General features: G+C 35.4%; 1 protein-coding gene across 1 annotated transcript in view; it reads right to left on the bottom strand.

Annotated features, from left to right (window-relative positions):
- Positions 1–12,988, bottom strand: part of LOC133211254 (dynein axonemal heavy chain 5-like) — a 156,472-nt gene that overhangs the window by 80,214 nt on the left and 63,270 nt on the right. The window contains exons 45-48 of the mRNA XM_061351450.1: positions 8,297–8,431; positions 7,088–7,277; positions 4,409–4,626; positions 3,174–3,485 (exon numbers count right to left, since the gene is read on the bottom strand). Coding sequence (XP_061207434.1) covers positions 3,174–3,485; positions 4,409–4,626; positions 7,088–7,277; positions 8,297–8,431 — 855 coding nt within the window. The remainder of the gene's footprint in view (positions 1–3,173; positions 3,486–4,408; positions 4,627–7,087; positions 7,278–8,296; positions 8,432–12,988) is intronic.

The raw sequence follows: 12,988 nt of genomic DNA, 5'->3' as shown, positions 1-12,988 counted from the left end.
ACCCAAATAAGATTACGGTGTAATTTAATTTGGAGAGAGGAATAAGTCGCATTTGAGTTCTGCTCTGCTAGTTTTAGGACTTCCCTGAAGTCTCCAGAATAGGTCAAGAAGGGATCCAGCCAGTGGATTTTATTAAATAAAAAAAAAAAAAAAAAAAAAAAAAAGTTATTTTAAACTTACTAGATTTTTTTAAATTATTTTTTATTTTAAACAATATATAAGCATGCTGAAACTTTTGTTGCTCATATAACATCCATCACTGGTTTGAGCTTCGCACTTTGCAGGCAAACTAACACCACTCAGGTAATTATTTCAATTATTTTGCTCTTTGAAACTCTCAGATAATTACTTCCATTAGTGAAGCAATTTTATTGCTTACAGGTAGCAGCATCATTCACAGACAAGAAATTGGCAGTTGGGCTTCTAAAAGGAGAGTGAAGACTTCATATGGGGATGAGAGCTTACTTGAAATTATTCCTAAGTGCAAAATGCTGCCGAGAAGAAAGAACTGGGAAAGAAAAGGTAAAAGTGCAATCCTTCAATCACTGTTTTTAAAAACTCCTGTGGAAATAGAAAGGACTCAAAGATAGTCTCAATTCAAAATAAGGTTGTTTTAGGGGGTTGTTTTGGGTGGTGGGGTGGTGGTTTGGGTTTTTCTTTTTAATTTATCCTCATTTTGGGGGCTACCTCCTGTCTTTCATGTGAAGACTAATGGCTTACATTTAAATTTATAATACACATGGAAAGAATAAATATATTCTTTCCACTGTTCAACAATAGTATTCTCTGGTGCTTCCCCCTACATTACTGCTACTTGCTGTACCCTCATTAATAATGATTTCATCCAATAAGTAAACTTTCAGTAACAAATACTTTTGATTAGCAAAAATGAGGATTGTTTCTTGTAAGCAGATTGTAATTGTTACAGCAGTTGTCTTACATCTGTTTAGGTTGAATTTAGATTGATTTCAAAAGGTCTCTATAGGTACACTTACTGATTGTCCTTATTTAACATAGTTCCATCTTTAGGCTAATCTTTATTTTCTTCTAAAGATGAGGTATTTGTAAGCTGCTCACATTCATGCTTTTCCTAATACCAGCATCAAATTCACCATGATCTGTATTTCGGGTTTGACTACTGTAGATTCCTCTTATTTCATAAATTTTCTTTTAGAATTCATCCTCTTTTTTTTATGTAGGGGAAAATAATAACTGTAAAAAAAGCTGTCTGAATACAGAAGTAGTGTAACCCTCATCTGTAAAATCACTATTATCGCTTCTATTATTTGAGAAGCAAAGATAGCACATTAAAAGTGAAAGAAAACTGACAGTGTGACAGCTTTCATTTACATTTTGATAGTTGCAAATGCAGCCTTCAGCACAGAACTAACTTCATATTTCACTGCATTTTCATCTCTCAGTCTAATAAAATACGTATTTTTCTGGACTTTATTGCTATTGCTTCAGGCTTGGGTATTTTAAATGTTGCTATTATGTTTTCAGAGCAAGTTGTAGCATAAAATATAAATAGAATTGTGGCAAAAAAGCAGTGAATTGACCCACATACACATTACTTTAGAAGCACATTTCAGAATTCATTATCAGAATTGTTTCTCTTGCTGCTGCAGTAAACACTATGTCATATCATTATGTTTTGGAAGTAGAACAAAATGAATAGCTTGTTAAACATTGCTTTTAAAGTAAATGGGACTGAAATGAAACATATCTGTAAAAAGACATTTGTTAACATTCAAGGCATTCCAAAATTATATTCATCATTGCTTTTAGCATGATTTATAAATAAAGTTTCTGAAATATCACTCAAAGTTCAATAAAAACTGCATTTTTAAAATCCAACAGCAATGAAAAATATTACAGGAGAAACCCCTGTGAATTCAACACTAATTCTACAAGTTAACTGGCGTGAAAGAGTGGGAAAGTAAATTCTGTAAGAAAGTTGCATTTGTTCCACAGATGTTGGTGAAATCAGAAGATAATGTTGAAAGACTGCAAAGCAATAACTTTCTTTTTAAAATTCCAAATTAAAAAATGAGAATTTCAATGGAATTGAAAAAAAAATATACTACTGAGATTATGTTTTTAGACCCACTATTGAGTACAACCACCCATAATATTAATGAAACCTCCTTAATGATTCAGTGTGCTAAAGCTAAATGGAGGGGGAAAAGCATTTGGAATTCTTCCTCTGGACGTATTGATTGAACACAGTTTAGTCAGAGAACGTATCAAAGAAATGCCATCTCAAAAATCTCCCTTGAAAGAGAATCATGGATCGTAAAATCAGAAGAGACCATTATAGTCACCTATACTCACCTACACTGAGCTCCAAAATACCACAGAGCACAGAACTACCCTAGATTCACACACACACACACACACACACAGTATGTTAGAGATTGGAAGGGACCTCAAAAGATCATCTAGTCCAATCCCCCTGCCGGAGCAGGAACACCTAGATAAGGTTACACAGGAACATGTCCAGGCGGGTTTTGAATGTCTCCAGAGAAGGAGACTCCACAACCTCCCTGGGCAGCCTGTTCCAGTGTTCTGTCACCCTCACTGAGAAGAAGTTTCTTCTCAGGTTTAAGTGGAACCTCTTGTGTTCCAGTTTGTACCCATTGCCCCTTGTCCTATCATTGTTTGCCACTGAGAAGATTAAAATATTTTAAAAATAATTAACGAACCAAATGCAGCTAAAGTACCTAAGATTTCACCAGAGTGCATCTACCTTAAATTATTTCTGAATTTACTTCTTTATATTTGCAACAAACAAGGAAGTTTATCCAGTCCCTTAAAGTATCCTAAAAAGAATTAAAATTGCAGTAACAATCACAAGCAAAGAGAACACCTGTATTTTGCCAACATACATTATAAAATAATCACAGATTTAACAATTCATTGCCAACTAACCTATGCAGACAAAACAAAGCATCCAAATTATTCATTTGTTATATTTTCACCCATTCATTAATGTTAATTTTCTCTCCCTTTCTCCTTTTTTTGTTCTTTGTTTTTCTTACTCCTTCATCCTTATTTTATTGCACAAAGAGAAGTAAATACTTGAAAAAGCACTTAGGAAGAAAGAATGCTTCATTAGATAAAGAATAAGAAATACAACTTCTCTTTTTGTCTGAAGTGGCTGAATGAAGTACCTGAAATACAGCATTAAAGCAATTCCACAGGATGTCAGAGTATGTAATTGGTAGTGTTTGTAGCCAAGACCTTAAAATGGGCTTCCAATCTAAGACTGAAGAACTCATGAAGACCATCCCATTACGAGAAACTGTTGCAGGAGAGGCATTGTCAATGCTGTGAGGCTCAAAAATAATTTTGCAGTTGGGGGACATTGGAATTCGATCTCCATTGGCCAAAGTCAGGGTCTTATTATCATCCAGAACAGAGTTCAGATTTTCAATCCATATTGCATCAACAGGTCCATCCAAAACTATCCAGATATGCTCACCCTAAAATAAGGAGACACACACATGTGCAACTTTACATATATACCATTAAGTGACCAAAAATGCACATTTACTTAATCTCATGGCACACACTGATGGATATAACTAATGAATCATAATTTTATGCTCATTAGCTCAATTTTTATAATTCACTCAGTGATTTTAATCCTTCCTTTGTTATCCTGTGCCACACCAAAAAGGATATTAAGGAATAGTAATAACAGTTGGCACTGTTCTAAGCTTAAATCTGTCCTTTTCTTTTACACAAGTACATTAACCAGCCCAGAATCAGGGTGGAAGAAAATATATCCCATTAAATACAGTCACAAACACACATTTATTCCTTGGGATGTTACCTAGGTATTTCACGTAAGTTCCCATTTTCCTAGTGAGGACAGAATGGAACTTCAGGAGATTTAAGTGTTATTATGATTCTATGAAACATCATCTGCTGGTTTGATAAGAGAACTGAGAAATTGCCATATGGATTTCTTACCAAAGCCTCTTACATTCTGATATAATGTTTATATTCTGATATAATGAAATAGAGATATAGTGACATATAGTGTCAATGACATAAAACCAGACAGGATAAAATCATCTTTCCTCTCCTTATGTCAAAACACAAACATTTCTTGCTTTTGTGTTCAAATGGTAGGACTATCTGCTTACAGAATAGAGCAAAGCCCTCAAAATATTTTCCAGTTCTGGAACCTGAAGTCCTTGGGAAGCCTTGTGCTCTCTGGTACATACACGTAATTCTGACTCTTGCATATACTGACCTAGTGAAACCTAAACTAAACTAACAATTTTTTTTCCATCTGATTTTTAAAATGGAAGATCTTTCACATAGATGACAGGTAATGAGACCTTATGGAAACAGTATTAAATGTCCTTATTAACTATCATGATACAGTATCCATTACCTTCTTTGCTTTTAAAGTTTTTCTCCATAATGTAGAGAAAATACCATCTGTCCAGTCATTTGTAGCAACATCAAGGGTACCAAACATCTGGGAAGCTGTGATTGCCTTTGGATTCATTCTCATCTCTTTATGAGGTGCACCACAATCTGTCATTGCTTTCATCAAAATATTAATGCATTTTGTCTTTCCTGCACCAGTTGGACCTAGAGTCATCATCCCTTAAAACAACATGAACATAGTTTAAAATTAAATGTCAAAATGTCATGCTACCATTTAATGGTTCATTGCATCAATGATCTTTATATTATTTTTATCAAAAGCCAATAAAAAAAAAATAAATGCTTCTCACTCCACTTAATGTTGACTGGAATGGAATTTAAAAATATTATTAAAAGGCCTCTATGACATCTGCTCTATTATGATAGTCAAGCCTATGTGGCTTTGTATCCTCCCTCAGGCAGTTCTCTTCCTTTTTCTAATGGGAAAATACAACTGCCATTTTATGTTTGCATGCAATGACATTGACATGACTAGTAGCAAACAAAACCAGTAATTTCTAAATGTATTTAATGATAATGAGTAGTTCACAATGATATAAAAAATTGAGTGTATTTTTCTGAAACAAAAATAACAAGAATACTTACTTGTATCCATCCATGCTGACATTTTAATACATCTTTCTTAAAAAAAAAGTTAACAGCAACCACACTTTTAATTTCATCATTGTACACACATACTGCCTAAGGAAAAGAAGCCATGTCTTCAACAATAATTTGAGCCTACAGTTGATCCTTTTTAGCTGTATTTTCTAAATTACTTACTCAAGAGGCCAAGAGTCTGAACGAAAGCAGATGGGACATTCAAACAGACTTCCAAAGTCATCTAAGGGAGGTAGGTAACTGGACAGCATAATACTTACTTGGCTTTGAAAACCTCTTAAACAAAAGTATGGAACAAACAATCACAAATACAAGTTACAAACCTAATCCAGAATAATGCAGACTGCCTGACATTTTCTCTAAAACTAAAGGGAGCTGACTGTTCCCAAAAAAAACATTTGAGCACCCAGACAGTCAATCATGCAATATGTTATGTCTAGGGAGATCTAATCCAAGCTCCTCATTGTAATGGATTGCTGATTTCAACAGCAGTTAGACAAAAACTGCTATGCAAAAGAGATTTCAGGATCCATGCACTGAATCTCCATGCATATCTGTGTGTCTGAGTGCATGAGCACTTCATTTGCACATATTGCCTCTATTTCAACCAAGAGAAGTCATGCAGATTTTTCCTGATTACTTGAAATCCCATGGTAGCCTCTCCATAAATCCAATGGTCCATGAGTAGGACAAATGCAAGTCAGGAAAACAGAGTATTTTTCCCTCCATGCAATAACTTGTGTCATAGAAAGGCCCTGAGCATCCAAGTACTAGACCAATTGGAGCTGCATAACCCCTGGGAATAGGAGCTATGTTGGACAGAAGAGACATCTAAGCAGAATGCTATAGCTCATCCTGAAAATTTTGGGAGAACAGTGGTCCATGGTGTCTTACAGACCAAACGGCTTCTTCTACAAAAAAGGGACATTAAATCATGACTAAATCATTAAAACTTTCATTGTTTCTATACAAATACAGGTGTTATGAATTGACATGGAACACTGAACCCAGCAATCTGGATGTAAATTAAGTCAGCACATCATTAATCAGTTCTTTGGTAATCAAAATGAACTAAGTATTTGAGGCTTTAAGGCCTCAGACTGTGCAAGGCAAATGAGTATTTCCTTTTATTTGTCCATTAGTTTAAGCTTACTATTATCTTATTATGACATGAAAAGGGAGAATAAAAAGGATGTCATCTTCATAAATCTTTTATCCTCTAGTTACATTTACTTTATATATTCTCCTTCATGTACTGAAAAAAACCCTTAGTTGTTAGAGGTTAGGGGGTGAGGAACATTTTAAAGTAGTGGGGTTTTTTTCCACTCAGCTATGAAATGTAAATCTGGGCTTACTACTGTCTTTGTCACCCTCCCTAAGACAGAATAAACTTTACTCATTAGCCTTTTGAGCACTGTAAAAATGTATTTTCCTAGGGGACCTCTACAGGCCATTTTGTCCAACCCACCCATGGTCCAGCAAGAGTTTGGCTTATTTCTCCACAGTGCAAATGGTCAGAATTGAATACAAACAACACTTGGAATTATACTGCATGCTTGGTAGGATCTATGAAAGTAAAGGTTTGAAAGATTATTTTTTGTAATCTTCTCAGCATCATAATCTCACAGTAAATTTAAACATGAGCTTCACAACTGAACTATGTCTGAGGGCAACTATTGTTTTCTGAACACTGCACAAAATTGACTATTTCTGAATTTTAATATATACTCTACATTTTAACTTGTTCCATAGAAATTTCAATCACTGAAAGCCACACTCATATTTCCCATAAAAGTGCAATACAATAAAGCTAGAATCTCACTATGTGTGCATTGCACACATGCAAAGAAAGCCATAACAGTTTCCTAGCAAAATATCCACCTAGGCCTTAAAAAAGACATCTGTTCTATTTTAAAATACAATTTTTTTTTTTTTTTTTGAAAATGTTCTGCATTCTGTAGGAGATAATATAAAAACTATTGCTTGTATGCAGTCTCAAACTCTCATCTAGCATGCTAACCATGTCGGACTCGCTGAGTTTCATACAGCTGAATGAGTTTAAGTATCCATGGTGGATGATGAATAAGCCCAGCTTTCTCTGCCTGTTTCTGGATGGCTGACTGTAGTTCAGGATACCCAGCTTTATCCAGAGTAATTCCAGGGAATAAGTCATTAATAAGACTCATAAATAAGGGTTCATCTTCATCTACCTGTCAAGGATAAAGTAGGGGGAAATACATTATTTATCCACTGAAATAATTATTACAGTTGTAAACAATCTTCAAGAATATGCCACTTAAAATATTGCAGTAGAAAACCTAACCCTTTTCCAAAGCACATATTATAATTATGAATCAGTTTTATTAAGTGAATTTCTTACAATGCAATCACAAGTAGTAATTTCTAAATTAAATACTTCAATCTTACAAAAATATTAACATAGGAGTTTTCTTCAATATATATACACATGCATTTCTTCATTTGGTATGTAAGACAGCAAGATTTATTCAAATCATATTTTGCCTTGGATTTTCTATGATTTTTTTTCCTTCCATAAATCACTGAAGCATGCTTATAGGTTTGAACATGTGTACCAATGTGCTGAATAGATTAACATCAGAAACAGAGTAATTGGTTTCATCACAAAACTGGCTCCCAAGGTAAATACATAGAGTCTAGATGTGTTATAACCTTTCAATTGCAGCAATAAAAAGGAAGATGAATACTTTAAATAGTAATAACAAAAGAGATTAGACTATAGGAGTGGGCGTTAGCTGCTTCCAATTACTTCACTCATTGCAATTCTTATGATATTCTGAAAAGGCAACAGACTCCCAAGAAATGTATTAATTAAAATTCTGGATTGAGAAGGATCTTCAATAACATTATTAAAACTTGATACAATGTATTTTTCCTTTCTCTCCTTAGGGCATAAAGAAGAAAAAAACAAGAGCCAATTAGAGGGCCAGGTTAGGTCCCCTGGGATTGGATGGTATTTCCAATGATTCTTTACAGCTAAGGCTTCTGATGTGCTTTCCTCTCTTTAAAAGACAAATTGTGCTTACGCTGTAAGTGCGTTCTGTTTCTCCACTCACTGACAGATCATATTAATAACTGCAAAATAACATAACCAACTGATGAAGGAAAAGAGCTTTTCAAAGTGCACAATAGCTACATTTTAAAATGCAAATAAAGTACTCTTTTGGGAAAATCACCAGTGTTACAGTACCAGTTTGGAGAGGTTCATGTCCCGCAGAACTCTCATCACTACAGTCTTCTCTGGCTCTTTGGGATTAGACCTTTTCACTGCTCCAAGTGTTCTTAAAACAGACAGAATATTTCTAAGCCCAAAGTCATAGTGAACCTTGAAATAATGCATAAACACAATTGGTACCACAAAGATTAAAAACCTGAAAGTCAAGAGAGGGCTGAAAACTAGATTTATTAATTAAGTTAATATATCATTGAACTTTTAAATATGATGAATTTCATAGTTGTTTATCTTTTCAACTAGATTTACAGTTCTCTTGCTATCGCATCCTGAAGATATTTTTCAGTGTTGTGTGTTCATGCTTGCCAAGTGTTCCTTTTCATGGTAAACGTCACTTTTACAAGTCATCTGCAACAGAACTGTATCTTCTATCATTTTCCTAAATTTGCCAGATGCACAAACAGCCTTTGCCAGATGCACAAACAGCAAACCACACATCTTCAGACTACCCCGTGTTTTCCTCTCACACAAGTACTCTAAGTATCTTGATAGATGGTACTGGGATTCATGACTTAAAGCACCAGTATCTTGGTGATATAAAAAAACATACTGAAATTATTCAGATACTATTTGTTATGTAAGCCTATCCTGTACTTAATAGCTTTCTGCTCTGTGGATGGTTTCATGAAAACTTGGTTTGGAACAGAAGGATTTACTCCAATATCCATGTGCATCCTAGAGGTGTATCTAACCAGCTTTGGACTTAGGCATGTAAGGGCTGGAATATCTTCCCTTTCCCTACAGGCACAGTGGCATATTTGCAGAGCCATACAGACGTATCCCATTAATATTAGCACTTTTGCCAAATATAAAATTCTGTCTTAGTTACAGTAGATTTGAAAACATATGCAAATGTTCTGTAATGTTTCCTCTTCAACTGTTGGTGCAACTCCTAGCCAACAGGGTAAAGGTTTTAAATTCTAGTCTCCACTCCTGCCAGCTGCTCAAAAAACTAAGAGGTGAAGATAGACATGGAAGGAGACAATAAAGATATTCTTATATTTGGAGAGTATCTGATATCTCTGACTGATCAGAAATGTTGTTGAAACCAAAGGCATAGACTCCTTTTTTTACACTCCTTGTTGTGCATTCAGCTTGGCCAGCTTCCAGATGTACAGCCACCCACTCACTGACTCCCCCCGTTCAACAGGACAAAGAGAGACTAGAAGATGAAAAGAAAGCTTGCAGGTCGATATAAAGACAGAGACATCACTTACCAATTACCATCACAGGCAAAACAGACCTGACTTGGGCAAAATCAATTTAATTTATGACCAATTAGAATATATTTGAATAGTAAGAAACAAAGACAAAAGTAACACACTTTTCCCCCAGCTCCTCCTTGTCTCCCTCCCTTGTCTCCCTCCCTCCTCCCCATTTCCTAGGTTAACAAATTGGAACAATACATTGTGTACAATTCAGAATTTTCAACAAGAAACAACTTATTGGTTAGGTTTGGAGATGATACCAAGCTGCTGAACTAGACCACAACTGGAGTTCAAAATTACCAGGAGAAATTTAAAAAATTACTTAAATATGGTGCAATTAAATAAAGGAAAGCACAAAATATTATACAAGTGGAAATAACCAACTGCAGAAATAAAGTAGAGTAACAACTCTTAATCATTCAGTTGAGAAACAGGTCAGGTGCATAAAGTTTTGCAGAAAAATGTCTGACATTGGAATATAGCCCCAAGCTCCCCAGTGACATATCTACAATTGTAATGGGCAATAAAAATAGAAGTGTTCCTTTTAGGACAGTTGAAAAGATGTATTCATTGCAGTTGGCACTTCAGTACTGTGTCCAAAAGTCATATTCCACATTTGAAGATGAAGCCTGCTGATGAGAGTTTAGAAACAAAATTACAGTTATCAATTGACTAGAAAATAAGCTGTATTAGGAAGAAGTAAACCAAAATCTACCATAGTAGGAAGAGCAAATATGTAGAATGAGTTATGATGAAAGTATTTGACATGCAAAAAATACCTGCAAAAAGGAAGACAGAAGGATTAGAAATGAAATGAAAAGAAATAATTTATTTGACTACAGCAAGGGATATTCAAGTTAACTTTTAGAGAAAACTTGGTGACCATAAGGAAAATGAAAGTTTGGAACCAATTGCCTGGGAAACTGCAGGCTGTCAATGGAAAATACTATGGGGAGTAACAAACACTTATAGCAAATTATTTAGCTAAGAACTATTTTTCCTTCAGAAATATAAATGGACGATCCCTCAAGGCTCTATCCAGACTCATTTTCTATTACTCAATCAAGGTGACAAGTTGTTATGAGTTGAAGAAGTCAGATACAAATATTCATTCAGGTAGTGTCAGGAAATCGCATTTGCAGATGGACACATTAAGATAAAAATATTAACAACTTTATGTGCAGTTTGGAAGGAAAATTATATGTTGATGATGAAGTCCAATACCATTAAATAATTGATACATCCTGGTGAAATACCCAGAATCATAACAATGTCTGTTATATTTCTTTTTCTCCATGCTAGATAACCATCACTGACATACTGCAATAAGTCCAGCAAAGGATGATCAAGTGAAAGAGACAATGGTCAAAATTTGCAACATGGGAATTTGCAACAGTCTGCATTAGGAAATGAATGAGAGTGGTCACACACACAAAAGATTCCCAGAGTGACTAAATATCTTGATCCTCTTTGAGAGATTCAAAACTCAGCAAGTGTCTTAGCAACCTGCTCTAAATTGACCCATATTGAGCTAGAAGTTGGACATAGTGACCTCTGGAGGTCCCTTTCAATTTATAAGTCTGTGATTCTACAGAAGCGATGACTTAATTAAATTTTAAGAAATATTGTCATACCCTTTGTAAAATTAAGTATAAACTGAAATGACTTTCAAAGACAGGCTTCCTGGTGCATTCCAGCTGACCTACACAACGGGTGGTTCAAAGTGATCAACACTTACTTTTCTTAGTAAGTCTGCTAGTTTTACAGCTGCTTTACATCTCAGGAATATCACAGAACACCCAGAATTTACTGGTAAATGTGGATTATGAGCTATTTCTTTGCCACATGTTTTAATAGCAGGAATATGATTGCAGTTGGACAAAATGGACCGCAGTGCTGTAGCTGATGCTCTTGTAAGGAAGAACTAAAAATCTGCAAATAATCTCAATAGTAGGAACATAGTTTGCTGTTGTAGGCTGTTGTAGTTTTCTCCATATGAAAGCACTTCAAACAGATTATCCTCAAAAAAGGGATTATACCCTCATTTGCTTTCAAGCTTTTTTAGGTTTTCCTTTCTAGTTTCTGTGGTTTTCTCTTATCTGGGTGAGGCTTTGTGAAAGGAGGCAGTAGGCAACTTTAGTTAGAAGTCCTGTGACAAAGGCAAATAATTCAGCCTTGGGGGCACTGTTAGAATAACTGTTGTGGACACCTTGGGCTTCCTAAATTTGCTAAGGACTCTTCCTTGACTTTTATATACATTTCTTTTTCTGAAGGAGATGATAGTCACTTGAGATGCCTTTGGCTATTTGTGAGTCAGAGTTGCTCTTTCTACAGAGTCTGCATTTGTGTGTGTAAAATGTCTGAAGCACTCTATGTAGTCCTTCTGTCAAATTCTTCTTAGATTTTGTGGGAAGTAAGCTCAACTGGTGAATGTTTGTCTGTTGTTACTTTCTTCTGTTAATATGTATCACGTTTGCTGAAATCAGTGTTCTGCTGTTTCCTATTGCACTGATGCTTTATGTGACCCCGTTCTTTCTAGTCAACTGCCCAGATACCCAGCAGTACTTACTTGAAATTAAAATTTACAATTACAAATTTAAATAAATAAATTCCACTGGGAAAGACAGTTCAATATACCTTTAAGAAAGCCTGTCTGTACTATACAGTTCTAGTTTTCTGGCTAGACAAAAGCAATTTGTGTCTCACTGTACTTTTAGAAATAGAAAAACTCTCTAGCTCATGGGACTCCCATACCTAATCAGATAAACTCATTAGATCTCACTCTACATATTATCATGTTTCATCAGATATATTCCCCAAACTACAATAAACTTCACCAAGAGCTTTGACAAGTCTTTCAAAATATTCCATTACTACTGCAACTAACTATGAATGATGGAGGAGGGAGACGAAAACTCACATTAAAGTGAGGAAGTGGTGGACTCAACTGAAAAGCAAAAGATGCTGCCTGAGATGGACAAGAGAGACCTCAAGAGTGATGTATTTCATGTGTGGGAATTGGCCCATCTCAAGTATATGCATACAGATAAGGAAGGGCCAAGAAAACAGCATTATGGCAGAAGATCTCACATGTTTCTTGGGTAACCAGCACAGGCAGGGGGCAATTTGAAGTGCCTGATCACTAATGCATGCAGTGGGAACTAAAGATTTAAGATCAGAGCTCTGTGTGCAGTTACAGGGCTACAGTCTGACTAGCATGAAAGAAATGTGGTGATAGTTTATAAGACTGAATTGATGCAACAGATGGATATGGGTTCTTTAGGAAGGACAAGCCAGGAGGGCTGGATGGGGAGCTGCCCTTTGAAGTGAAAGAGTGTGGTAATACTTTGCCGTAGGATGTCTGATAAACTGGTTGAGAGTATCTGGGTTAGGATTAGAGGGCAAATCAACATTGTGGCAGATGTGTGCTACAAATTTCCTG

Source organism: Neopsephotus bourkii, unplaced genomic scaffold (genome assembly GCF_033783945.1).
Source record: "Neopsephotus bourkii isolate Nb327-2 ecotype Australia unplaced genomic scaffold, CSIRO-AGI_Nbou_v1 NB_591, whole genome shotgun sequence".
Taxonomy (NCBI): domain Eukaryota; kingdom Metazoa; phylum Chordata; class Aves; order Psittaciformes; family Psittacidae; genus Neopsephotus; species Neopsephotus bourkii.
The sequence above is the reverse complement of the archived record's forward strand: the minus strand, read 5'-3'. Positions and strand labels throughout refer to the sequence as shown.